The 25,099-nt window shown below is 47.8% G+C and overlaps 2 protein-coding genes across 2 annotated transcripts; one reads left to right on the top strand and one right to left on the bottom strand.

Moving 5' to 3' along the window:
- Positions 1–854: 854 nt before the first annotated feature.
- LOC128402517 (T-cell surface glycoprotein CD3 gamma chain-like) lies at positions 855–8,821 on the bottom strand. The gene is made up of 5 exons (XM_053366696.1): positions 8,575–8,821; positions 6,418–6,627; positions 4,122–4,253; positions 3,912–3,955; positions 855–1,279 (listed from the first exon to the last, which is right to left on the bottom strand). The coding sequence occupies exons 1-5, from the start codon at positions 8,633–8,635 to the stop codon at positions 1,214–1,216; spliced, it is 513 nt and encodes a 170-aa protein (XP_053222671.1). The 5' UTR covers positions 8,636–8,821; the 3' UTR covers positions 855–1,213.
- Positions 8,822–10,999: 2,178 nt separating this feature from the next.
- Positions 11,000–24,486, top strand: UBE4A (ubiquitination factor E4A). The gene is made up of 20 exons (XM_053366695.1): positions 11,000–11,125; positions 11,414–11,565; positions 12,344–12,520; positions 13,307–13,419; positions 14,034–14,186; positions 14,283–14,442; positions 14,622–14,824; positions 15,111–15,302; positions 15,673–16,006; positions 16,195–16,321; positions 16,887–17,194; positions 18,324–18,456; positions 19,539–19,726; positions 20,208–20,308; positions 20,402–20,515; positions 21,565–21,739; positions 21,823–22,003; positions 22,352–22,499; positions 22,992–23,149; positions 23,624–24,486. The coding sequence occupies exons 2-20, from the start codon at positions 11,442–11,444 to the stop codon at positions 23,757–23,759; spliced, it is 3,225 nt and encodes a 1,074-aa protein (XP_053222670.1). The 5' UTR covers positions 11,000–11,125; positions 11,414–11,441; the 3' UTR covers positions 23,760–24,486.
- The last annotated feature ends 613 nt before the right edge of the window (positions 24,487–25,099 follow it).

Raw genomic sequence — 25,099 nt, 5'->3', positions numbered from 1 at the left:
TGCTCTGGTTCGCCAGAAGCGGCTTAGTCATGCTGGCCACATGACTCAGAAGCTGTACGCCAGCTCCCTCAGCCAATAAAGCGAGATGAGCGCCGCAACCCCAGAGTCAGTCATGACTGGACCTAATGGTCAGGGGTGCCTTTACCTTTTTATGTTCTTTGCTGGGAACTCCTAATGACTTTGTAGCTAACAGAGGACTCAAGAAAATTCACGGATGTGGCATAGTGGGAAAAGGCAGGGCAGAGAAGGCAGGGATTGCTGGTTATGCCCAGGGTGAGAAGACTTAAAAGCTGTCAGGAAGGCAGGTGAGGAAGATATGCTAGTCAGAGCGGCAGCAGCAGAAGGAAGGACTGCATTAACGCCATGGGCCAGAAACTCTGGCTGAGCACCCTCAGCACCCTCTTGGAAGCCCCTCAATTCTCTCTGCTGCCCAGGGACTGCTTGATGGGGAAGGGCAAGTAGCAAACACTCATTCCCTCATCCCACAGGAAGTGGCAGTTGCGGGAAGAGCTGTGGTCCCACGTAAGAGCGCTCAGCACCCAGCTACCACGGCACTTGTTCCGCAGGATGTGGTCAAGGCAAGCGCAGCTGCGTTTTCAAGAAAGGCGAAAAACAGCTCCCACGTGCAAAAGGCATGTGAGTCCAATGTGTGGCTGCGCCTTTGTGCAAGTTGCTGACTTTGTGTGGAGCTTAAACTCTCAGAGCAAGCTACCCATCTTCCTTCAAAACACATTCAGCCACACACCACTCAAAAGACTGCAATTTGTTTTCAGTAAAATAAGTAATTTAGAAAGGTATCCGCCGCAGACAGATGAGATGCAGTTTCGTTGGAAACTAGAGCTGCATTTCCTTTATATTATTGATTTCATTCTATTGATGCATTGCTTGCTATAAAACAGCTCAGAGCGAACAGACCATGTTCAAAGTGGATCGCTGCAGAAACAACAAAAGCCCTTTTGGCTTTCTTAGTTATTGGAGCCCCTTCAAATCAGAGGGGAAAGTTGGGGGAAAGGAAGAACAAACGGAGGCCAGCTCAATAGTAGGAACAGGGGTTACATTTTGAAATGAAAGCACAGCAAGAGTCAAACTATTTCTACACCGTTAACTATAGCTTGAAGCAACCTTCCCTTTTGAGCTCCCCATGGCCAAAGGAGGAGCCATCAGCAATTCACTCTTCGCTGCCACATCAGAGGAAGAACGCTTTGTCCCCTTCTCACCGGTGGCGGGTCTTGGCCACTCCGATGTGGCTGTACTGCCCATTGTTGCGTTCTCCGAGAGGCTGGAGAGGGAAGAGAGGCCTGCAGTTAGAACAGGGGTCTGTACTTTTCTTAACCTGCCCTAGGGACTTGCAGGTTGACCGAGGAGGATTTGGGCAAGACTAGTGTGGTGCATGGGACTGCTAGCGGACCACGTCTGCATTGAAAGCTGCCCCCAGCTGCGCTTGACCCATCCTGACGCCACTGGAGATGGGGGTTCCCGTTAGCTATCTGGAGGCTGCAGGGATTTCCGGAGGGGCAGCGGGGTTAGTCTGCTGCAGCAAAACCAGCAAAGGCTGGATCTATTTCAGCTGCCCAGCCTGTAGTCCCTGCCCTTTGTTTATTCATTTTTTTATGGCAAGAGGTTGCGTGGTGTCATGACCTGCCCGTGACAGATCAGAGTTTTCCCAATATTTCTTCTATCTCACAAAAAAATATGACCGTTTCTGTGGAACCAGCAGCACAATCACTTCTTTCTTAGTACTACTGCCTGCCTTTTCATGGCACGTTAAAAGATTTAGCAGGTTTACCAGAGCAGAAGCTTTTGCAACCTTAGATTCACTTTCTCTGTCTACTCCTTGTTTTTTTTAAAAAGACCAGGAAATCGAGCAGCTATCCCAATGAACTCCCAGAGTAGAAACAAACATGCACAGACCTTACAGCAGGCTCTGTATGAAAGAGTTGCTGCAAGGACTGCTCACCCTGTAGTCCCCTGACCACTTGAAATGTCTCAATGCTGGGCTAACCTGGTTCTGACCTAGCCTGTCCCTTTAAGAGTACCCATTACTCTTAACCCATGTGGAGTTAAATCGTTGTAAATGGGACAGCTCAGTAAAATGTGCTCTGTGGATTCTACCTCACCCAATGCACAGTGGCATAATCTCTGGTCATATGGGACTCCTCCATATCTTCCCTTCAGAACCGCCGAGTCAAGAACATTCAGCCTAGCCGCAGTAAATAATCTGCGGTATTCCACGTAGTGGATATCCGCCAGGTAGCGAGCTGGAGCAGCCCGGTACAACTGCTCCCCCAGAAACAACCCAGGTTGATGGTGGGAGTTTTAGTTCAGCCCCATTAGAGTACCAAAGGTTCCCCACAGCTGCTCTGATCCTCTGTCGTGTTAAGTGGGGAGCCTGCACCCCACCCTAGTCTCCCCTCCAATGCACAAGCAGAGGGAAGTTGGGCAACTCCTGCAGTGATGAAGTCATGAAAGCCCACTCTCCCCACTTCCAAAAGGTGGCACCCACCCTGGCACTATGCTTCTCTTCCTTTCAGCTAACCAGAGCCACCTGTCAATCAGAACCCACCTGAACCAAGAGCTCTTAAAAACAGAACATTGCCAACATTCCTTTTCCCCTCATGATCTTTCAGACCACGCAGGATGTTGCCACGTTACTGCTGAAGAGTGTGGAAACTTGCTTGTAAGCTGAAGAACGTCAATAGACTTGAAATGCTTATTTTCGTAAGCCTCATTCAAAATAAACTCTCTTAAAATTGTGCCACTGGAGTTTGATGTCCGTTTGCAACTGCTCACTCCGGGGGCGAACTTTGGTAATATGGTGCCCTGAGCAAGGACAAAATTTGGCGCCCCCCCATCTTATTTCCCCAACAATTCATTTTGGTGCAGCTGATTTTTCGTGAATCTTCTTATTACAGTGGTACCTCAGGTTACATATGCTTCAGGTTACATACGCTTCAGGTTACACACTCCGCTAACCCAGAAATAGTGCTTCAGGTTAAGAACTTTGCTTCAGGATGAGAACAGAAATTGGGCTCCGGCAGCGCAGCGGCAGCAGGAGGCCCCATTAGCTAAAGTGGTGCTTCAGGTTAAGAACAGTTTCAGGTTAAGAACGGACCTCCGGAATGAATTAAGTACTTAACCCGAGGTACCACTGTAGTTACCTATATAAATATAGGTATTAACAACAACACTATCATGCGCCCCCTTGGCTCAGTGCCACCACCCTAAATCTAGTGCTGCTTACTCATGGGAGAGAGTGTGTGCCTAGACCTCTTGGATTCAGCCTATGCATTTGTGTCCGAGGAGGCTGCTATCTAGGGAAGAAAAGAAAGCTGCTCTGTTTCTTGTCGAAGGAGAGGTGTAGGCTGAGTGCTTCTTCCACTTAAGAATGGTGGCTTAAGAATGGCCTTTGACTCCAAGCCAGAGAGGAAAGGGCTGGGAGCACCAACACACCTCATATTTGGAAACAGCTGCTGCTCCTGTTTCAAGGGATGGAGGACTCTCCCTGCTTCCTGCTACAAGCCCCACATCACAGCAAACTTCAGTTGTCCAGAAAGGACTGTAGGTGGTCTCATCATCCATTTATTCTTCCTTTAATATATTTTTTTTCAAATGAAGTTGCTTTGGGGATTTTCTGCCACCACAGTCTCTTCATTTTACCCCATTGGGAGGCTAATCTCTGGCCACGAGGGCTAGAAACTAGCTTTTTAAAAGAACACACAGACAGAATCATGATTCCCAGAAGAATATATTGCCTCTGCAAAGCAGCACCCTAGGCTGAGGCAAAAGAAGCTTTGCAGAAGTCAAGGAATTCTTGGGTGCAAAGGGCCCCTCATTTCACAGCTTGGGAGGAGCTGTCCAGGAAAACACCACCATGGAGGAGAGGAAGAGACTGACCACAGGCAGCCACTCACCTGGTAGAGCTGCTCATTGGCTAATAGGGTCTGCTTGTCAGAAGCTGCAAAGTCAAAACAGGAAATTTCAGGATGACTCCAAATGGGCGATTAACACAATTAAAAATTAAATATACCAGGTATGGGAACGTGAATGGCAACATGGACATTGCTCCCTTTTTCAAGGCTGTCTCCCCATCTCCCAGCAACTGCCTGTCCCCCAATGCTCACCCTGAGATCGTCGGCCCGGCTCCCCCGCAGCAATGCAGTATACGCCAACAGCCAGGAAAAACGTAGCCACGATGCTGGCCAGCAGAATCCCCATGATCGCGGCAACGTCCAGACGAATACAATTCTGGCACACTGTGTCAAGAGGGAGAGAACTCAACATGCATCCTATGCTCACAAGCACACCTGAGTTTTGTCCACATGTGGCTTGATTTGAATAGAGTGTGCCTCTGAGCACATGGAAACTGTGCTAATTTTGATGTTTGCCACCCTGGGCTCCTTTGGGGGGACAGGCAGGATAGAAATTTAATAAACGACAAGAATAATCAATACAGTGGTACATCACGTTACAGACACTTTAGGTTACAGACTCGGCTAACCCAGAAATAGTACCTCGGGTTAAGAACTTTGCTTCAGGATGAGAACAGAAATCGTGCAGCAGTGGCGCAGCGGCAGCGGGAGGCCCCATTAGCTAGAGTGGTGCTTCAGGTTAAGAACAGTTTCAGGTTAAGAACGGACCTCCAGAACAAATTACCGTATTTTTCGCTCTATAACACGCACCCGACCATAACACGCACGTAGTTTTTAGAGGAGGAAAATCCGTAGGCATGCCACCCGTAGGCATTCCCTCCATAACACGCACAGACATTTCCCCTTACTTTTTAGGAGGAAAAACGTGAGTGTTATGGTGCAAAAAATACGGTAAGTTTTTAACTCGAGGTACCACTGTAAATGGATGGTCCCTCGCCACTGAGTGACTAGAAACAGCCAGCGCTTTTTTGGGGGGGAATGCAGGGGTATGCATACCCCTAAACATTTTGTGAATCTTTGTACTTTTGTCCATTTACTGTATTTATTTTTCCCCGATTTGAACTATAAAATGGTGATTTTCTGGAGTCAAAATGAGAGTAACCCTAAACATATTTTGTTTTGTTTTGAAAAAAAGCACTGGAAACAGCCATTTGCCATCTGGGACTAAATGAAAAGCACTTCTGCTTGTAGGGTGGGTTTTCTAGCTAAACACAACTCCTAACATCCAAACAGCCCATCAACCCAACAAAACAAACCCCGGAGCCCAGGGACTGTTGCTGCACCACAACCAGCAGAGAGACCTGCGCAATATGCTTAGAAGGATACTTACCACTAATAAAAGAACAAGCCAGCCGAGAGGCTTAAAAGTGGAACAGAAACAAATTTTGTCACTCAGAATTCTCATTTGAAAAGTATTCTAAGTTTGATGTCATTGTGTGACATCCAATTATATTTGATATTTGATTTCAACTTCTTTAAAAAATGAAATCACAGTCAGATCTGATGTGAGCAAAGGCATTTAGTATTTGACAGCTCCCAGGAATGCTGACAATGGTGTCTGAGATCTTCCATGCAACAGCAGGTAGTAAAATGTTTGCTTTTGAAATAAGATTGTTCATTTAATTTAACCAATTAATTAGGAAACAAGCCCCAGAAAAAGATAGTACTCTCTACCATATGTGGTGATCTTGTAAGAGAGTAAAAGCTTTATGGGAAATGATTTATAACGAATTGAAGAAAATGTTTAAGACAACTTTTAACAAAAAAACAGAAGCTTTTCTTTTAGGCATAGTAGATAGTGAGATACCAAAAGACCCCCTAAAAAATTGTTTATGTATGCCACAACTGCAGCTAGAATGGTTTTGCCCAGAGATGGAAAGAAGATGTAGTACCAACCCTGGAAAAGTGGCTAATTAAATTAATGGATTATGCCGAAATGGCAAGGTTAACGGGTGTAATAAGAAACCAAGAAGAAGAAGAAATTCCTAAAGATTGGGGGAAATTTGTGGAAAATTTGAAAAACTTATGTATGCAAATAGCTCATTAGCAGGATTAATGTAAAACAAGTGGTTAAACGTATGATTATGAGAAACTAAAGAATAACTTTAGATGGAGTAATGTGGAAAATGCAGCATGAAAATTAAAATCAAAAGGAAACCACAAAAGGGAGGAAGTCAAATATATGTGCATTAGAAATGTATGTAATTTGTGTTTTTGCAATTTGTATGTTTGCAAAAATAAATAAATTGAAAAACCAAAAATTTTATATATATATATATATGAAACAAAGAAAGCAGGCTCCACCAGGGCCATTGACAACATCACAACTGCCAGGCTAAGCACATTCACACTGGACAGGGTTGTCATGGTCCCCACCAAGTGGCCACAAATCTGGGTGTGTCCCCTTCCCAACACCCCCTCAGTTGTGTGACTCTGGAGTAGCACTGCTTTCCTGTCCCTTCACATGGGGGAGGAAGGGCTCACGCACTTCGGACGAACACCTGAAGACGTGCACTATTGCACTCGAAGACACCTCTCGGGTCATCCAGGATGGCACCCAAAGACAGACTAGAGTTTCCATGGTTTAACGCATTCCCATCTTTATTCCAGCTTATTGGGAGGTTTTTATCCTCCGCTTCACAGTAGAGGACAATGTCATTCTTTTGCTGCTTCACTGTGATGGATTCCTCAGCAATACCTATGAGGAAGGAATGACAAGGTGGAGGAAAACACCCGAACAGAGCCCTTGGGTCCATCTAGCACTCAGAAGGACCCAAGATCAGCCACAGCTGGGATGCACAAAGGAAGACCACAACTGTAAGGTAAAGGTCCTTTCACAGGAACATCCATAAGTGATGAAAAACATGGAGCATATTGCAGTGGCATAGCGTGGGTTGTCAGCACCCGGGGCAAGGCAAGTAATTTGCGCCCCCTAACCCGTGGATTTGTGCCCCGTAACCCGTGGATTTGCACCCCCTAACCCTAACCCCCAGATGTTGCGCCCGGTGCGGCCGGCCCCGCCTGCACCCCCCACGCTACGCCACTGCCATATTGCTTGTGCTGGAAGAGGAGGAAGCTACAGTGGTACCTCGGGTTACATACGCTTCAGGTTACGGACTCCGCTAACCCAGAAATATTACCTCGGGTAAAGAACTTTACTTCAGGATGAGAACAGAAATTGTGTAGCAGCAGCACGGCAGCAGCGGGAGGCCCCATTAGCTAAAGTGGTGCTTCAGGTTAAGAACAGACCTCCAGAACGAATTAAGCTCTTAACCTGAGGTACCACCGTACTAAGCTGACTCCCTCCTGCAATGCAGGAATATACAGCTGTCCCATATGGGGATCAAACCTCCAACCCTGGCGTTATCAGCACCATGCTCTAACCAACTGAGCTATGAAGAAAGGTAAGCCATTCCACTGTCCAATAAAAGAGGGAGGGAATTAAGGTGTGCCAATAGTCAGCCACAACATCGTGCTACTTCACCCACTTCTGAAACAGAAACATGACCTTTTATTATGTTTTGTGGGAAGGGGCTAGTTGGTGTCAAGGAGTGGTAACGATGCCCACATCTGGACACAGACGTCAGGACAATGTCTGCAGCCCAAACACAAACACCTGCATCTTCCCACTGCAAAACAATGGAAGCAATTACTTGGTGTTCAGCAGCAGTGGCAGAATGAAAAGGATAAATACCACACTAGGGGCAGCTAGGAAAGGGACTGACAATAAGATGGACACAGCATTGTGTAAATCTACAGTGTGGCTGCATTTGAACTACTGGCTGCCACATCTCGATAAGGACACCAAAGAGCTAAAAAAAAAAGTGGGAGCAGCCAAAATGATTAAGAGGCCAGAACACCCTCTGTCACAAGGAAAAGCTAATGTGTTTGTGGTGTCTTAGTTTTAAAAAAAATGATGATGGGAAGAAGGGACATATTTGAGGTTTATGATATTATGCACATTGGACAGAGGAAAGTCTGCTTCTGCTCCTCTCTCTCTCATACAAACACACACAGACACTCACACATACTCTCTCTCTCTCTCTCTCTCTCTCTCTCTCTCTCACACACACACACACACACACACTACTACAACTCAGAGTCGTACAATGAAGTGGAAGAGTGGGACATCCAGCAGAAAGGGAGAGGGAGAGGGAGAGAGAGACGCAGAAGAATATATTTCTTGTGGAATTCTCTGGTACAAGATGTGGTGATGACAGCTATTATTAACGTAGATTGGTGATTGATCCTGATGGCCAAATGGAACCTGTCTCCTGTGGTTGGTGGTTCTGCTTTATCCTCTGAACAAGGCACTGACATTTCATAGGGTCCAACAATAGAGTCCAGCCAGTAAGGCCTGATGCCTTTCAGGGTGGGACACAGAAGGTAAATGTGGCGAGCATCTTCTTTTCAAGCATTTGATACATACAGGTTTTTGGAAGCGTTTTAGAGCACAATTACAGGCAAAAATAGTATGGGAAAGGATCTGTCAATGAACATTTTAAGGTGAATTGGTTAGTTGCCTCTCTTTCTCTTCCCACTCAAGGACCCGACTTCTTCACTTTTCTGTCTTTGTTCCCCCACCTCCACAAATGTCAGGTCCTTTCCTGAGGCTGGACTCAAGGGCCTTTGAGCGAGGTCCTACCTTTGGAGAAGAGCAATCCAAAGAGGAAGGTTGCACACAAGAGATGCTGGCTGCGTCCCATGACCCTTCTTCAGAGTGTGTGCTGATAACCTGCTTATTCTTTCCCTTGAAATGAAATTGCTCACTTTGCAAAAAGACACCCACAAAGAAGTGCCCTTTGCTCAGTGCTGTGCTGAGCTGGATATGAAAGTAGAAGAAAACATCTCTGTCGTCAGCCAGGAACAGGAAACCTGTGGGTGGGAGGCCTCTCTGTCCCCACTGTGCATGGAAATGAATGAGTGAATAGATGTTAAGAAAGAGTACAATTTCCGAAGAGAATTACAGGGGAGGGGGGTGCTCTTGTGTTTGAGTCCTGCTTGAGGGTTTCTCACAGGCAGGTAGGATTGTATGTGAATAGGATGCTGGACTTGAAAGGCCATTGATCTAATCCAGCAGCCTCTTCTTATGTTCTTAAATGGAAGGAAATAGCCTGCAGAACATGGAAATTTAACTGATTCCTCACCACACACTATTTCCCCCCCACTACCAGATCTGCCAACTTCATGAACTGTTGTCTAGAGAAATGGTGTACTCGCTAGGGGTGGCATGCAGCCATCACACCATCAGAGGGTGGGTATTTTGGTGGGGCCAATGGTGAGGTGAATCCTGGAAACCTGAAACAGCCGCTGGCAGAAAATGACAATTGTGGGCCGGGGCTGGGCGGGATATAACTTCCACTGTGGCATTACAAAGCACTGTCTAGTATATGAGAAAGATGGATTGCATTGCAGGGTTGTTGTATAACTCCCCCTCTCCTCTCTATTGGATAGGGCGGTTTTCTCCATGTCCTGTGTGTGGGCTTCCCAAGAAGGCACCTGGTTGATGACTGTGGAAAACAGGAGGCTGAATAAGATGGATCCCCATTGGGGATGGTCCAGCGACACAGCTCTACTTAAGTCTGGCCACAGCTCTCATACTGCAACATGGAGATAATACTTGTGGATTTGATTTTCATTTCTGAAATATTTTAAAGAACCATTTAAAACTGCATTGATTTTTCACAAGAATATCTGAGTATGAAACAGAATGAACTTGGCTGCAGTGCTAGAACTGACATATAGATATAGAAAGAGTGTGTATGAACTTCCACCACTTCTTTATGTGTGGGCAGCGGGTAAGGATGGATATGCTGCTGTCCAAACAGAGCTACACAAAAACAAAACAAAACTGGATCTCTCTCCACTGTTTCATATGAACAGCTGTCACTTTTACCTTGGCAGACAAAGTGGGAAAGCAGGGCTTCAAATACAGCCAGGAAGTCCCGCCTTCATAAACGTGAACGGTCAGTCTGATCCTATTACAGAGCTACGATTTCAAAGTGTTTACAGTTTAAAGAACCTTCAGAGCGGTTATTGAGCTTCTGTAGCATCGGTTGCAAGCAAAAAGCAACGAAGAGGCCCGTGGCTCCTCGTGTTCCAACAAATATCCTTATGCTATAATCTTTCGGGGGCAAGAGGCCACTTCCTCGGATGCATCACCCTCAGTTGCAATTGCAGGGATATAAAACACACATCATCATCATATATATAAATTTTTATTAGTTTTTTTAACATATCATTTTCAACAGTAATTAAACATACTTTTACATCTTATTCAAATTTTTGACTTCCATCAATCCTGTCTGAAACACACATCATCATGGCTGTAAGCGGGGGCGGGGGACGACTTGTGTCCAGGGAAGCTGCGGGGCAGGACCTCCTGCCATTCTTAGGAGAGCTGTTGCGAGTCAGAGGGGGCGATTTCCCCCTCCCAGCTGTCCCTATTCAGAGCAAACGGCCCTGCAAGCCTTTCACGAGATGTGATCCTTCGGCCACAGCCCCCTCTCTACAACTTGCGGCATGAGGACCGCAGAATGTACAGTACAGTGGTACCTCGGGTTACCGTAAATACTCAATTCGTTCCGGAGGTCCGTACTTAACCTGAAACTGTTCTTAACCTGAAGCACCACTTTAGCTAATGGGGCCTCCTGCTGCCGCTGCACGATTTTGTTCTCATCCTGAAGCAAAGTTCTTAACCTGAAGCACTATTTCTGGATTAGCGGAGTGTGTAACCTGAAGCGTATGTAACCCGAGGTACCACTGTATTTGTTTTGGAACTGGTGTTGGCTAATTTTGCAAATACGGGCGCTTACGGGTGGCAGGTTGTGGGAGAAGCAAACGTTTCCTACGAGGCGACACTCGGGTCTTCTGCTACCTTCGGGGCGCAGTGCAACGGATGGCTGCTGCCCAGCCAACAGCTGTATTAAAAAGCTTGGAGTTTACACATCTCAAAACGGGAAATAGGAAGCGAGCTAAGAACACAACCACGTAGTCCTCTTTTACTTTTTCCTATCTCTGTGGCTCTAATTTCTCTCTCTCCCCCCCCGCCCCGTCCCCATGCGTTCCCGCCTCCCCTTCTTCCATTGGTGGGGCCCGCTTCCGACCCTGTAGGATGACGTATTGGCGCGATCCAGTAGCGTCACGCGTTGTCAAGTTTACTGACTGGGAAGTGGTCTCGAAGCGGTCGCGGACCGGTAAGCAGGCGAAGAAGCGGCGGGTCCCGTCGCTGCGAGCCTTGGGCTGGAAGGGCCAGGCCGGTGGGGTTGCCCTAGTTTGGGGGAGCCTTGGTGCGGTGCGGGTCGCTCGGCCCAGCCGGCAGGCCCTCCGTGCGCGGGAGCCGCCGTCACCGTCGCCTCCTGGCCCGGCGCTTCTGCGGCAGCTGCGGGTCAGCGGCGTCGGGCCTTCCTAGGTTCCCTCCTCGGGCCCTGGAAAGAGGGCTTCTGAGGCGGCCTCTGAGGCCCTTCTCTCGCTTTGGTCCCCAGCCCTGGATGGAGTTCGCCTGGCGGGGAAATGACCGACCAGGAGAACAACAACAGTATCTCCAGTAACCCCTTCGCCGCCCTCTTCGGCTCCGTCGCCGACGCCAAGCACTTCGCCGAGATCCAGAAGCAGCAGCAACTGACGCCGCCCGTTGGTGAGAGGGGGAGAGGTGGCCTCTCTTTTGCGGGGGGGTTGACGCCCCTGGCCTAGGAAACATTGGGTCAGATCGAAGGTTGAATCCCACGTGGAGGCATTGCTGAAAGCACTTGGCTGATCTTATCTGTACCCCCACCCCTCCCTGTCCTTATTTTAAACGACAGACCATTTTACCACACCCCCCCCAAAAAGCTGGGCATCAGTAACCATAGATTGCAAAAACTAATCTGGATTTTAAGGAATTGGTGTGAAGAAGAATTAAAATGGATAAAAACTAGTAGGTGCTGAAATCCTCAGTTTTTCACTGGTTTAACCCCAGGCTCCCAAATGGAAGGGTTTTTCCTCTGCTTCAAGTTGTGCAAATCTTTGGAAGAGCAGAGAGAGTTTGTGGTGGTGGGATAGTCACTGAGGCAGCCTTTCTGTGTCTTGACTGGCCCAGTTAGCCAAACAAATTGTGTTTGGGTGATAAGGTATAAGTGGTGCCCATGTGGGGCTGGCAACCAGTCTCCATGCGTTTTCTAGAGGCGACAACAACATGTTTGTGATTTGTGGTAAGCTGACTTTGTGGCTGGTAGCTGTATTTGCCTGATGCCTGACACCTTATCTATATTTACCTGATGCCTGACACCTTATCAAGAAGCCCAATCTGAGGCAAAGGCCATGCTGGTCCCTCCTTCTTCTTGACGCAGAGCCCTCCAGGGCAAAAGGCCAGGGTGCGTGGCTGGTGCCTGGTGGGGCCAAGTTAGGCTGCTTCTTAACTAGTTCTACTTCTCCAGTGGAGGAAACCTCGGCCAGCCAAGATGATTCTGACAACAGTGTGTCTGAAAGCCTGGATGATTGTGACTACTCCGTGGCTGAGATCAGCCGCTCATTCCGTTCCCAGCAGGAGCTCTGTGAGCAGCTTAACATCAACCACATGATCCAGAGAATCTTCCTGATCACACTTGACAACAGTGAGTATGGGGAGTTAGTTCCTGGGATCCAGACTAGGAGGAACTCTCAGTTATACTAGGATTTTTGCAGCTTCCTGAGAGTAGGGCTGCAGTATTCTATGGTGGCTGTAGACTCAACACAGATAATCTTCCACTTGTAGTTCCTTTTGCTGTACTATGTGCTGCAGAATCTCCTAAAGAACTTGGCTGTGTGTGGTTTCTCTTACACTATGCTTGTCACTGTATAAATGCTTTCCTGACACATCAAGTGTGGTGGCAGGGAGTAGTGTTTCCTGTAATAGTGCTGCTCTATTCTGCTGCACAATGATTTGTGTGGGGCAAGAAAACCTCTCAAGCTTGGATCCCTATGTGCATCAGTTGCCTTAAAAGTCTCTCAAGAGTTCCAAAATGCTGGAATGGCTGTGTCCCTCCAGGCATGTTCTGTGCCACTGGCACTCAATAAAATAAAGCTTAAATCTCTCCCTTCCTCTTCCCCAGTGAACTGATAAAAATAAATTATGCCTTTAGGAAAAATGAAGTTAACGTCTTCCAAACTAGGGAGGGGGGTTATTGGGTTGTTGTTTTTATTTTGATTATATATTTTGTGGTTTTATATGTTGATTTTGTTCTATGAACCACCCTGAGACTTCTGGGTACAGGGCGGTATATAAATTCAATAAATAAATAAATAAATAGAAAGATGGGGCGGGAGGATGATGTATGGGTTGGGGGCTTGGGCTTGTAGGGACACAGATTCATGCTTGTGGTGTTACTGATGTTGCTGGTTTGATGATTCCCAACCTGCAGGTGACCCCAATCTCAAAAGTGGCAATGGGATTCCTGCACGCTGTGTGTACTTGGAGGAAATGGCAACAGACTTGGAGGATCAGGATTGGCTTGACATGGAGAATGTGGAGCAGGTATCTGTGCATATGCAAATGCAGTTGATTTTTCTGCCTGACTGAGGGCTTGGCAGAGCGTCTGTGAGTCTTGGTGAAGGATGCAGGTTTTGCCCTTCAGGACACACTGTTCTCTGTGCTGATGTTCTTGAAGGACCCTTCAGCTGGATCAGTCTTGTGAATGGAAGACATTTGCCTTCTCTCCTTTTGTAGTGCTCACTTTATAGAGCAAGGCTGACTAACCTATGGACCTGCAAATGTTGTTAGACTTCAGCTTGAATAATCCTCAACCACTAGCCATACTGGTTTGGGGCTGATGGGAGTTATAGTCCAACAACATCTGGAGGGGCACAAGTTAGCCACCCCTGTTCTAGAGCCACCAACGTTGCATTTTGGACTTTTTGTTTAATCAAGCAGACTTGTCTGACCTGGGTGCCTGAATCCTATCACCCATTTGCTTACAGCTCATGATAAAGTGGGTGAAGGATCTGGCCTTAGCCACAGAAGTTGTCTTGGATGACCTTCTGGTCTTACTGTTTGTTTTTGATGCATAGTTGGGCACTTGCTCTCTGTGGCTGGTGGGTGGGCAGGGTTGTGTACTGACCATTTATGTCTGGCTTGGCATGTCTCTCCAGGCTCTCTTTACCCGGCTACTCCTCCCTGAACCAGGGAATCACCTGATTCACATGACCTCGGCTGGCATACAGAATCTATCAGCTGAAAGAGATGCAGGGGAGAAGCACATATTTCGCTACCTCTTTGCCAGCTTCCAGAGGGCAAAGGAGGAGGTGGGTCAACGCCCCACATCCCTGTCAGCAAGTCTGACTGCCTGAGCAGAGCAGCCCAGCAGACCAGAGACAAAGTGCTCTCCTCTGTTCTCCTAGATTACCAAAGTGCCAGAGAACCTGTTGCCCTTTGCCATGCGCTGCCGAAACCTTTCTGTGTCCAACACTCGCACGGTCCTCCTCACCCCGGAGATCTATATCAACCAAAATGTCTACGAGCAGCTAGTGGACTTGATGCTGGAGTCCCTTAGAGGAGCCCGTAAGTTACAGAGGCAGAGCTGGACACCCTAGAAAAAGTTAATGGGCTACAACTGCAGGAGGTCCCTCAAAGATACCCCACCTTTTTATTATAGTTGTAAATGTGTTGGGGTGCCTGTATCTTTCTATGAGAATGCATAAAGGATTGGTGTTCACTTCTCTCCTACTCTCTTACTGTAGGCTTTGAAGATGTAACTGAGTTCCTGGAGGAAGTCATAGAAGGCCTCACTATGGATGAGGAAGTGAAGACCTTTGAGGAAGTAATGGTGCCTGTCTTTGATATCCTCTTGGGACGGATCCGAGAGCTGCACCTTTGCCAGATCCTGCTCTACTCCTACCTGGACATGCTCCTGTACTTCACTAGGCAGAAAGATATAGCAAAAGTGAGCATTTGGCTAGCCTCTTCAGGGTGCCAGGGAGCAGCAAAGCAATCAGCCATGGCCATCTTCAGCCTCCCTCCTGGGCAGAGGAGTAGTTGGTTGTTCTCATCACTGTGAAGGGAGCATGGCCTTCCTGATTCTGTGCTGCAGTTGCAACATGCATCAATGATAGGCTGGTCAATATGGCAGAGCCATCATTCCATAAAAGGGTGTCCTTCATTCCACTACTTACATCGGGGCTTTACCTGTACTGGCTGACCAGCAGTACCATCTATTTCTGTTTGTTCAGGTTTTTGTAGAGTACATCCAGCCAAAGGACCCAGCCAATGGGCAGCTCTACCAGAAGACTTTGCTGGGAGCTATCTTGAGCATCTCATGCTTGTTGAAGACCCCAGGTGTGGTAGAGAACCACGATTACTTCTTGAATCCCTCTCGGTCCAGCCCTCAGGAGATCAAGGTGCAGGAATCCAACATCCATCAGGTGGGTGAATGTGCACATTTCATACCAGTGTAGCTTAACCAGGCAGAGTAGAGGGGACAGCAGCGGAAAAATGACATATTCTGTCTCTTAAACTTATCTCTCTAGTGTGATTTGGTGGGTTCTTGGTTGTTCCTTAAGTCACAGATTGTCAACATCAAAGTATAGTGAAAACCTCCGCAGGAAATTCATGATGCTTGGGGTATTTGAGAAGACCAAGACCCATTAACTGCTGAAAGTTAAGGAATTTAGGAGAGAGGAGGCATAGCTCAGTGGGTAGAGCACAGATACTGCATGTGGAAGATCCCAGTTTAAGTTGACTGAGCAAGTGTGTGTTGTACACATCTTAAGACTTCTGATGTTTTGGTAACAGTTCATGGCTCAGTTCCATGAGAAGATCTACCAGATGCTCAAGAACCTGCTGCAGCTATCCCCACAAACAAAGCACCGAATCCTGTCCTGGCTAGGAAACTGTCTCCATGCTAATGCAGGCCGCACGAAGATATGGGCCAACCAGATGCCAGAGATTTTCTTCCAGATGTATGCCTCGGATGCCTTCTTCCTGAACTTGGGGGCCGCCCTCCTCAAGCTATGCCAGCCCTTTTGTAAGCCCAAATCGCCCCGGCTCCTCACATTTGACCCTACCTACTGTGCGCTGAAAGAGCTGAATGAGGAAGAGCAGCGGAGCAAGAATGTGCATATGAAAGGTGAGCCACACCTTTGCAGGTGCCCAAATCTTGTCCTCATACTCTTGGCAAGGCAGCCTGTAAGGGAGGAGGCTGCTGGCCAAGGGCAGAGGAAGAGCTGGAGGAAACCAGAGTGCTCCCATTGGCTCTGGCCTCCTCCTGGTAGGTGTTGCTTGGTGGGGAAGCAATTCCTGTTAACTTCCTTCAAGGTTTGGAGAAAGAAACCTGCTTGATCCCAGCCACAACTGAGCAGGAGCCAGAGTTTGCCCCCAGCTACAACCTCGTGACGGAGAACTTGGTGTTGACCCAGTATACCCTCCATTTAGGATTTCACAGGTACTGCCTCCAGAGGGTATATGGATGTGTGGGAACGGCAAGGCCTTGCAAGTGCCTCTTCCTTAGAGATTGAAAATTTGCCTACAGCAGGATTGGGCTGTAAAAGCCTGGTTGGCAGCCTTCGCAAGCTGAGATGACCTGAGATATCCTACTGACAGGCAAAGCCTATAACGAGAACAGTGATGTGAGAGCGCCCCAATCAAATTTGTTTAAGCAGACATTGGTTTGGGGAAAGGGGATTTTACTGCTATAATGAAGAAGCTAAACCAGTAAAGCCAATGCACATGATTTCCAGCTGTCCCCTTGAAGCACCCCTCCTTGACGTGGAAACCCCCTCAAATCAAAGCAGCTATCAAACAAAGGATTGCAAAAGCCTCTGGATGCAGTAGTTTGTTCCAGTTTGCTGCTTGTGTGATCCAGAAGAGAGAATTGGTTCTGTTTGTTGCATCTTTAGTTCAGTGGGGGAGCCTTGGACATCTCCCCCCCCAATACTTACAGAGGCTATCTTGTACACCCCACTTTGCTTCTGTCCTTCTGGTTAATGTATATATTTCTGTTTGTACAGGTTGCATGACCAGATGATCAAACTAAACCAAAGCCTTCACCGGCTGCAGGTGGCCTGGCGAGAGGCTCAGCAGAGCTCCAGCCCTTCAGCAGACAACCTTCGGGAGCAGTTTGAGCGTCTCATGACCATCTATCTCTCCACCAAAACAGCTATGACAGAGCCGCAGATGTTGCAGAACTGTCTTCACCTGCAGGTCTCCATGGCTGTTCTCCTGGTCCAGCTGGCCATTGGAAACCAAGGGACCGAGCTGGTAGACCTGACATTCCCTCTTTCTGAGGTGGAGAAGAACGCTCTGGCCTATGTCCCAGGTGACAACAAGGGGCTTCCATTTTGGAAATGTTGGGCTTATCTCTTTGGCCTACATTGGCATCACAAGGTTTTGAACACCTCTTTTCTTCCAGCAGCTTCCTGAAAGTTAAGAGCACCCTTGCTGTTCTAGTATGACTGATGGGCATCTAGAGAATTATAAAATATACCCTTGTGTAGTTCTCATCAGGGTTTAGTTGACCTAGAAAAGTTCTGGGATGGAGCGAATTCATTTACAAGCAGGGGCCTTTAGTTCTGCTCTCTCTGGAGCGGGCCTAGCTGGCTTATTGCAGCATCCCTGGGTAGGTAGGTGGCAGTGGTGACCATAGGCTAGGATTCTTAAGTCTGGCAACCCCAAAAACATCCACGCACCATCACTGAAATAATTGGGGCAAAACATTGCATTGACTGTGCTTGTGTGCAGTCTGTAGTTCCAGTCTAGAGATGGAAGGTTGAGGCTTCTGGAGTTGTGAAGGGAAGAGATGCTGATGTATAAGAGGGCCTGAGAATTATGCTGGCAACAGAAACACCAGACATGGAAGCCCACACAAGCAGGCACTGAAGGCCCAGGTAGTTTTAGGCTTGTCTTTGCAATTAAGGACAAATGTACATTTCCCAAAAAAACCAAACCAGCTGTGCTTCCCAGGACACCACACAAAATACCTGAATTGGACCTCACTTGCTGTACAGATTCCACATTGCTCTAAAATATTCCCCTGCTACATCTTAGGGACCTTCTCCCTTGGTGCCAGAAAGATGTACAATTCCAGAGGAGGAGTCTGTCTTGCTGGCAGTGATGGTGTATGCTACCTAAAAAGCTAAACTTAGAGAGACAGTGAAATGGATGGGGACACACAAACACATCTGTCGCTGTCCTTAGATGTGAAATAGCTGCAAGTGTGCATCCATTTCCACCTTCCATGTTGACAAATAGGTTTCTCTTCCTGTGAGCTTTAGGCAAGGCCAGGTTGTAGTGTCTTGGAGTATGCTTAGTTTGACCCTGGAGAAGCTAAAATGCTGTCCTGCTCTAGAGGAGTCTTTGTACTATTAAGTAAGTTCTTTATTTCTGGTCAAGGGCTGGGTCTGAACATTCTCCCAGCAAGCACCTCATTTGGAGCTTTGTATTTGCAGAATTTTTTGCTGACAACTTGGGTGACTTCTTCATATTCTTGCGCCGCTTTGCTGATGATCTTCTGGAAACGTCAGCTGACTCCCTGGAGCACATCCTTCATTTTGTGACTATCTTCACTGGGGATGTGGACAGGTAATGGCCTCTCCAGCCACTTGTCCACCTCATTGCCCTTCATCCAGGCTTCAAGGGTGGTCACCAGTAAATATTTGGCAGGGGGAGAGGTTATGGCCAGAACAAATCAACCCCTTTGAGCCAAGCAGTGATGCTACAGCTCCTACACTTTAGCACGGAAGACCAGGCCAGTGCAGAAAGTTTAAGCCATTCAGGCAGCTGGTAATGGTTTCCTGTTTTTCCTCCCTCTGTATTCTTGAACAGAGACTGTCAGCTTGAGCCCCTTTCTCCATCAAAGGAACAACAAGGGGCTTTGAAGTCCTGCCCTTACCTGTCAGGTGTGGGGTGTGGCTTTCTGAAAATGGCCTGGCAGGCCTGAAAATACCTACAGGTCCATGTATGGTCAGTAGGCTGGAGGTTCCCCACCCTTGCTCTAACAACTACATTGACTGCTGCATTGTGAGATAGCTATTTATTTTTGTTTATTTGTTTATTCAATTTATATCATGCACCTTCCTCCAAAGGAGCCCAGGGTGGCAACCATGTCAGTACTCAAACAGCACAACTGAAATTTCTAAGAACAGTTTAAAATGCCTAAAATCAATTACCTACACTCAAAGTAATAATTTCAAGGTTACTAGGAACAAATCTGTCAGCCACGAAATGCCAGGGCAAACAGGAACGTTTTGATTTTTTTCCTAAAAGTTAATCATGAGGAAGACTAATGAACCTCACAAGGGAGGGTATTCCACTAAAGGGTAACTGCCACTAAGAAGGTCTTGCTTTGGGTCACCGCCAGCAATGACACCACCAGCAGGACTTTCCCTGCTGATTATAGGGTTAGCTTCTAAGGTCCTCAGTGTCCAAGCTTTTGGAGTTTTAGGAGATCAAATTCCACATTTCCACTTGAGCCAAGAAGAAATCAGGTGACACTTGCAGAAGTTGGGGCACTTGCCTCATGGTTCTGGCATCTTCCAAGTTCTGCCCCAGTTGGTGTCTCTGAATTGTGGTCGACAGCAGACAAAGAGGAAGCCACTAAGAAGCAAAGCTTCCAGGATATGAATATCCTCCCAGGTGGTTGATCCTCATTTGCCCTCCTGCAGGATGAAGAACCCACACCTGCGAGCCAAGCTGGCTGAAGTGTTAGAGGCTGTAATGCCTCACATGGACCAGGTGCAGAATCCCCTTGTCTCCAGTGTCTTCCATCGCAAGAGGGTCTTCTGCTCCTACCGGCATGCTGCCTACCTTGCCGAGGCGCTCATCAAGGTCTTTGTGGACATTGAGTTCACTGGTAAGGGGGCGGTGGGAGAGCGGGACCTTGCTCTAGTGGTACCACTTTCATCATCTTCCTCCTCCTTGAGCTGCTGCCATTTCCATTCCTGCTGAACAGAGCCATCCTCCCAGTCGCATGCTTTGCATCTGTGATAGCAGCGCTCAGGGGCGAGGGGGCTTTCCTTTTCTCCCAAGTCCTCTGAGCACCTTGTGCTGCACCAGACATGGGTGACGTCTCTCCCTGTACCATTCATGGCTCAGGGCACATTTTTGAGCTGTCCATGCTTTTTCTTGAGTGTAAACCATGAAAGTGGAGGGTGGAAAGAGCCAGCCCTTTGCTGTTCTCTCTGGACATTCAGTAGCACACTGCCATGCCAAGATGCAGCTTTGAAGCAGGAGGACCTGCCATATTGTGAGCAAAACATCCCTTCCTTGGTCTTGTGGTGCTGCCAGATCTTGGCATTCATTTTGGCTTGGCCTGTTCTTTTCCCCCTGCCTAGGGGATCCCCATCAGTTCGAGCAGAAGTTCAACTATCGCAGGCCTATGTACCCCATCCTCAGGTATATGTGGGGCATTGATTCCTACCGGGAAAGCATCAAGGTAAGGCTCAGGAGGTGCATGAGTTGCTTCAGCCAGGACAGCAATAATCTCTGGGAGGGAAACATCTCTTTCTCCCCCTCCCTCTTCTTGCAGGCACTTGCCGACTATGCCTCAAAGAACCTAGAAGCAATGAATCCCCCTCTCTTTTTGCGCTTCCTAAACTTGCTCATGAATGATGCCATCTTCTTGTTGGATGAAGCCATTCAGGTAAAGCATTTTTATTTATTTTTTGATGATAGCACCAAAGAGGAAAATAAAATGGCCCCAAAATCTATGAAACAAGAATTTCTCATAGCCATGAATGGAATTGCCACCTGCAGTTACTCTGATAGTACCAGGAAGGTTGTTTGTTTGTGTGTGAGAGAGAGGGAGGGAGGAGAGTTCTTGAAAGTTCTATGAAGATTATCTGTCTCTGAACTGATCATTGTAAACTAGCTCAGGAAAGGGAGTAGAAGGAAGTTTCTCTGGCAGCCTCTGTGCCACTGAGGCCAGTTCCCCTGAAGGGTTTGTGTGCGTGGAGACACTTTAAACCAGTGGTTCCCTAACTTTTTTGGGTCACCACTCCTTCGGTTCCATGGACTCATCCCCAGTGCCCCCCACCCTTTAAAAAGCATTATTCGAAATAGCGTTCCACTAAGGAAAATTACAACACAACGAAATTCAGAGCAGGAGCAATTAATTGCACATTTGTTCAGAGCACAGTTAAAACTATTTAGTTTAATTAATGCAACAAAATGGAACAAGATCCAATGATGCCAACTTTTCAAAGTTTGATGGTCATTTACACCTTCAGTGCCCCCCCCACCAATGCCCCTTGCCTCTTAGCACCCCCCTAGGCAATCCCACCCTCACCCCTGGGGGTGGTACCACACACTTTGCGAAACACTGCTTTAGCCCAACTTCATTTGCATTACCCATGCTTGTAAGATTCATTCCCCCTGCCCCTACTGAATACTGTTGTGTGTTCATCACTTGCTCTACTGCTCTTTCTCAACCTTTCCTCTGCTGGTGTGAGCTGGAGAATTCTGTTCTGCCATGTCTGCCTGAGAGAACTGCATCTGGCCTGTGTTGAGGAAAGAGGCCCATTCCGGAAATTCAGTCTGGCTGATCTGTTGCTGTTGCCCCTCTCAGCTGCTGTCCACCTCCTTAATAGAAGATTGTGGAAAATGGGCCAGAGGACTACTGAGCTATGGTTACGTGTGCTTCATACACCCTCTTCCTTCTCTCCCTTTCTCCCCCACCTCAACTCTCTGCAGTACCTGAGTAAGATCAAGATCCAGCAGATTGAGAAGGACCGGGGTGAGTGGGATGCCCTGTCTACAGAGCTGCGGCGTGAGAAGGAAGCCAGCCTACAGATGTTTGGGCAGCTGGCTCGCTTCCACAACATCATGTCCAATGAGACCATTGGGACCCTGGCCTTCCTGACTTCAGGTAAAGACAACTCTCCAGCTAGGAGTGAGGAAGGGGAGCTGGGCTGTTCAGGGGCCCTCACAGAGACATGGTTTATATTGCAGAGATCAAGTCCCTCTTTGTGCACCCCTTTCTGGCTGAGCGCATTATCTCCATGCTCAACTACTTCCTGCAGCACTTGGTGGGCCCCAAAATGGGGGCTTTAAAGGTCAAAGACTTCAGTGAGTTTGACTTCAAACCCCAACAGCTGGTTTCTGACATCTGCACCATCTACTTAAATCTGGGGTATGTGTATTGGGAAGGAGAGGGCAACTTGGTGGTGGTGGCAGCAGCCCTCTGAGTATCAGGGGAAATCAGTGAATGCTTTCCCCCATCATTCCCTTTTTTGGAGCATTTCGTTGACCACTGTTGCAAAAAGAGGGCAGGGCCAGCTGAGCCTTTGGTCTGTCCAAGCCAAGAGCATTGGTATGCTTGCAGAAGTGTGAGAGAGCGAGAGAATGCCAAAGGTGGAAGGCTGTAAGGAAGACTGACTGGGCTTGCCTAGGGAAGAGAGCAGAGAAGCACCCTTCCTTGCTTGAATGTGCGGAAGGGCCTTGCCGCTCCCAGTGTTGTCTCATCCCTCTTCTCTTTCAGGGACGAGGAGAACTTTTGTGCCACAGTGCCCAAGGATGGGCGATCGTATTCCCCAACTCTTTTTGCTCAGACAGTCAGAGTCCTGAAGAAGATTAACAAGCCTGGCAACATGATTGTGGCATTTAGCAACCTGGCAGAGAGGATCAAGGTGAGGGGTGGTGGAGGGGAGCTGGCGCTAGCTTCCTCCCTGCTTTCCACAAAGGAACCCTCCTTTTTGGAGAGCTGCTTATTGGTGCCTCATCCTCTGCAGTTGGGATTTTGAGCTGGGCAGCTTGTGTATGCTCTTGCAGGAAGGAGGCTTTCTCTACCTAGTAGCATGTACAAGGAAGAGACCCTCTGAGCTATAGGCTTTCACTAAGTCCCTCCATGAAATGAAAGGCAAGGGAACGAAACTAAGTGTAGTGGGAGCATTAGCCCCTTCCATAAGCCAGAATTACATTCCTTGCTGCTTCTTGGAGCTAAGCCAAGCCCAAGAATACAACTTTGCTCTCATTTGTTGCCCTTAAACAAAGGCTTGGTGGCAACTAGTCGTCTGCTGAGCTTCTAGGGTGTGTTGGGAAAACGTTTCCTTCTTTCATCCAGCCCACTATTGACTTGAGCAGGCAGGGACCTCTCTAACAATTGTTGGGCTTTCTTCTAGTCCCTTGCAGACCGCCAACTGCAGGAAGAGGAGACCTATGCGGATGCCTGTGATGAGTTCCTGGACCCTATCATGAGTACTTTAATGATGGACCCGGTGCTGCTGCCTTCCTCTCGGGTCACTGTAGATAGATCGACAATTGCCAGGCACCTCCTGAGGTATTCACAAGGTTGGGAAGGGGTCAGGGTCAAGGCTGAACAACTGATTGCTTATCTCTTCTAGGAAAACATTAGGTGGCTTTAGCTCCAAGCGCCTCCCCCTGCCCAGAGTCATTTGGTGTTAAGGTAGCCCAATTTATCCCTGGGTCTGCCTCACTTAGCTCTACTGTTCCAGGCATACCCAATTTTCTAAAATAAGCAAATTCCTATCACTACAAAAGGCTGCCTCATAGCAATGGTTGCGCATTGGGGGTCTGTTAGAGCACCATATTTGGCTTCCACAACTGTGGCCAAATTAAAGGCAGACTTGGTCTGCCAGATGACTTCCTCCTTGATTTGATATCCATCTGGTGGGGTGGCGGTGGGCCTGTGTGTCCATCTCCAAAGGTTGGTGGCACTGCCTCCTGCCCACATATCTGTGCTACTAGCTAGTCTCTCCTTTACCTGCTTCCTGGTGTTTTTTTCCCCTTGTAGTGACCAGACTGATCCTTTCAACCGGAGCCCCCTCACCATGGACCAGATCAGACCAAATACTGAACTCAAGGAGCGGATCCAGCAGTGGCTCGCAGAGCGGAAGAAAGAAAAGGAGCAGTTGGAAGGGACTCTGTGACCTGGATTGTGGCCCTGGCTGGGCTTCCGCAACCCCCAGGACCTTTAAGCTGCCTGCTCCTTCCCTCTTTTGTGCTACCACTGCAGAGTTGTGAGGGGAGAAGTGTGGGGGTTCTATGGGCCTGTTTTTGGTTTTGGGTTTTTTGCCGTTAGGACTTCTGTCAGGAATCTTTAGCTGCTCCCTGCCTTTTTGGTTCACCTGCTGTCCGGTTTCCACAGCAACTGCCCTTCCCCGTATCCCTGCCCAGATAGGTTTCCCTTCTGTTGCAGCAGCATTTCTCGTGCCAGAAACTTTTTTCTGTTTTAATGTGAAGGCAAAAGCTGCACTCTCCCCATTGGACAGACCTTTCTTTATGCAAGCCTGACACTATTGGTGGAGATCTGCAACTCACTTTGGTCCACACAGGGGGACTATTATCCACTAACAGCCTTTGGTTAGAGGAAGCTGATGCCAAGAGGCTGGGTGAATGTTTGCTGTAGCATTTGCCCCCTCCCCGAGCTTGACATATCATACTGTGGTGATGAGCCCCCGTTGTTGCTTTTGCTGGCAATGACTTAAGTCTTCTGGGCTGGTGGGCCTGCGCCCAAAGCACTGTGTACATGTTCATGCAGGTGCCCTATAAATCCTGCCTGCATTTATACTGTGCCTGTTGCATGTCAATATGTATGCAGTGTGTATATAGTATGACATTCACTTTAGACCAATAAAAGTGTCAGGTGTCCATGTTTCTTTGGTGTTATATGCCTGTTGATCCTGTAGCCACCTATCTTCAACCACTTCCTCTCTACCAGGGTCACTGCTGCAACCTTATTGGAGTTGGTGTGCTGAACATGCCCCTTGGCTGCTCTTTGTTTAACTCTTGAGTATTTCCATTTCAAAACAATTATGTATTTTTGTTTTAAATATTGTATCCTGCTCCATTTAAATGAGGTAGAGCATATACTTGATCAGCTCTCCAGAAGTAGACGCTTTTCGTATATTCTTGTTGGCTTTCCTCCCCTCCAGCCTGGTGTAGAAAACCCTAACCCTATAGAAGACTCCACAATCCTTCCTCAGGGCTTAAACACATTTAAATCTTCCCAGTGGAGATCCTACACTTTGAGCTGTCTAGCTGGTCCTGTGTAAGGAGATAAAGAGCAATTATGAAACTGCTTTCTTGAGGTCCTTGGGCTTCCTAATTTTTCTTTTCTTTCTTTTTAGGGTTGCACGACTTGTTTCCCAATATCAGTGGTGCACCAAAAGTGCTTCTTCTCACCCCCTTTCGCAGTGTGTGATATCCAGATACCCCCAAAGCAGGCAACATGCTTGTCACAGGCCCGTCTTTTTATACCCTGTGACAC

Source organism: Podarcis raffonei, chromosome 15, assembly GCF_027172205.1.
Source record: "Podarcis raffonei isolate rPodRaf1 chromosome 15, rPodRaf1.pri, whole genome shotgun sequence".
In the NCBI taxonomy this organism is placed as follows: Eukaryota; Metazoa; Chordata; class Lepidosauria; order Squamata; family Lacertidae; genus Podarcis; species Podarcis raffonei.
This window is presented reverse-complemented; position numbering and strand designations above follow the sequence as displayed.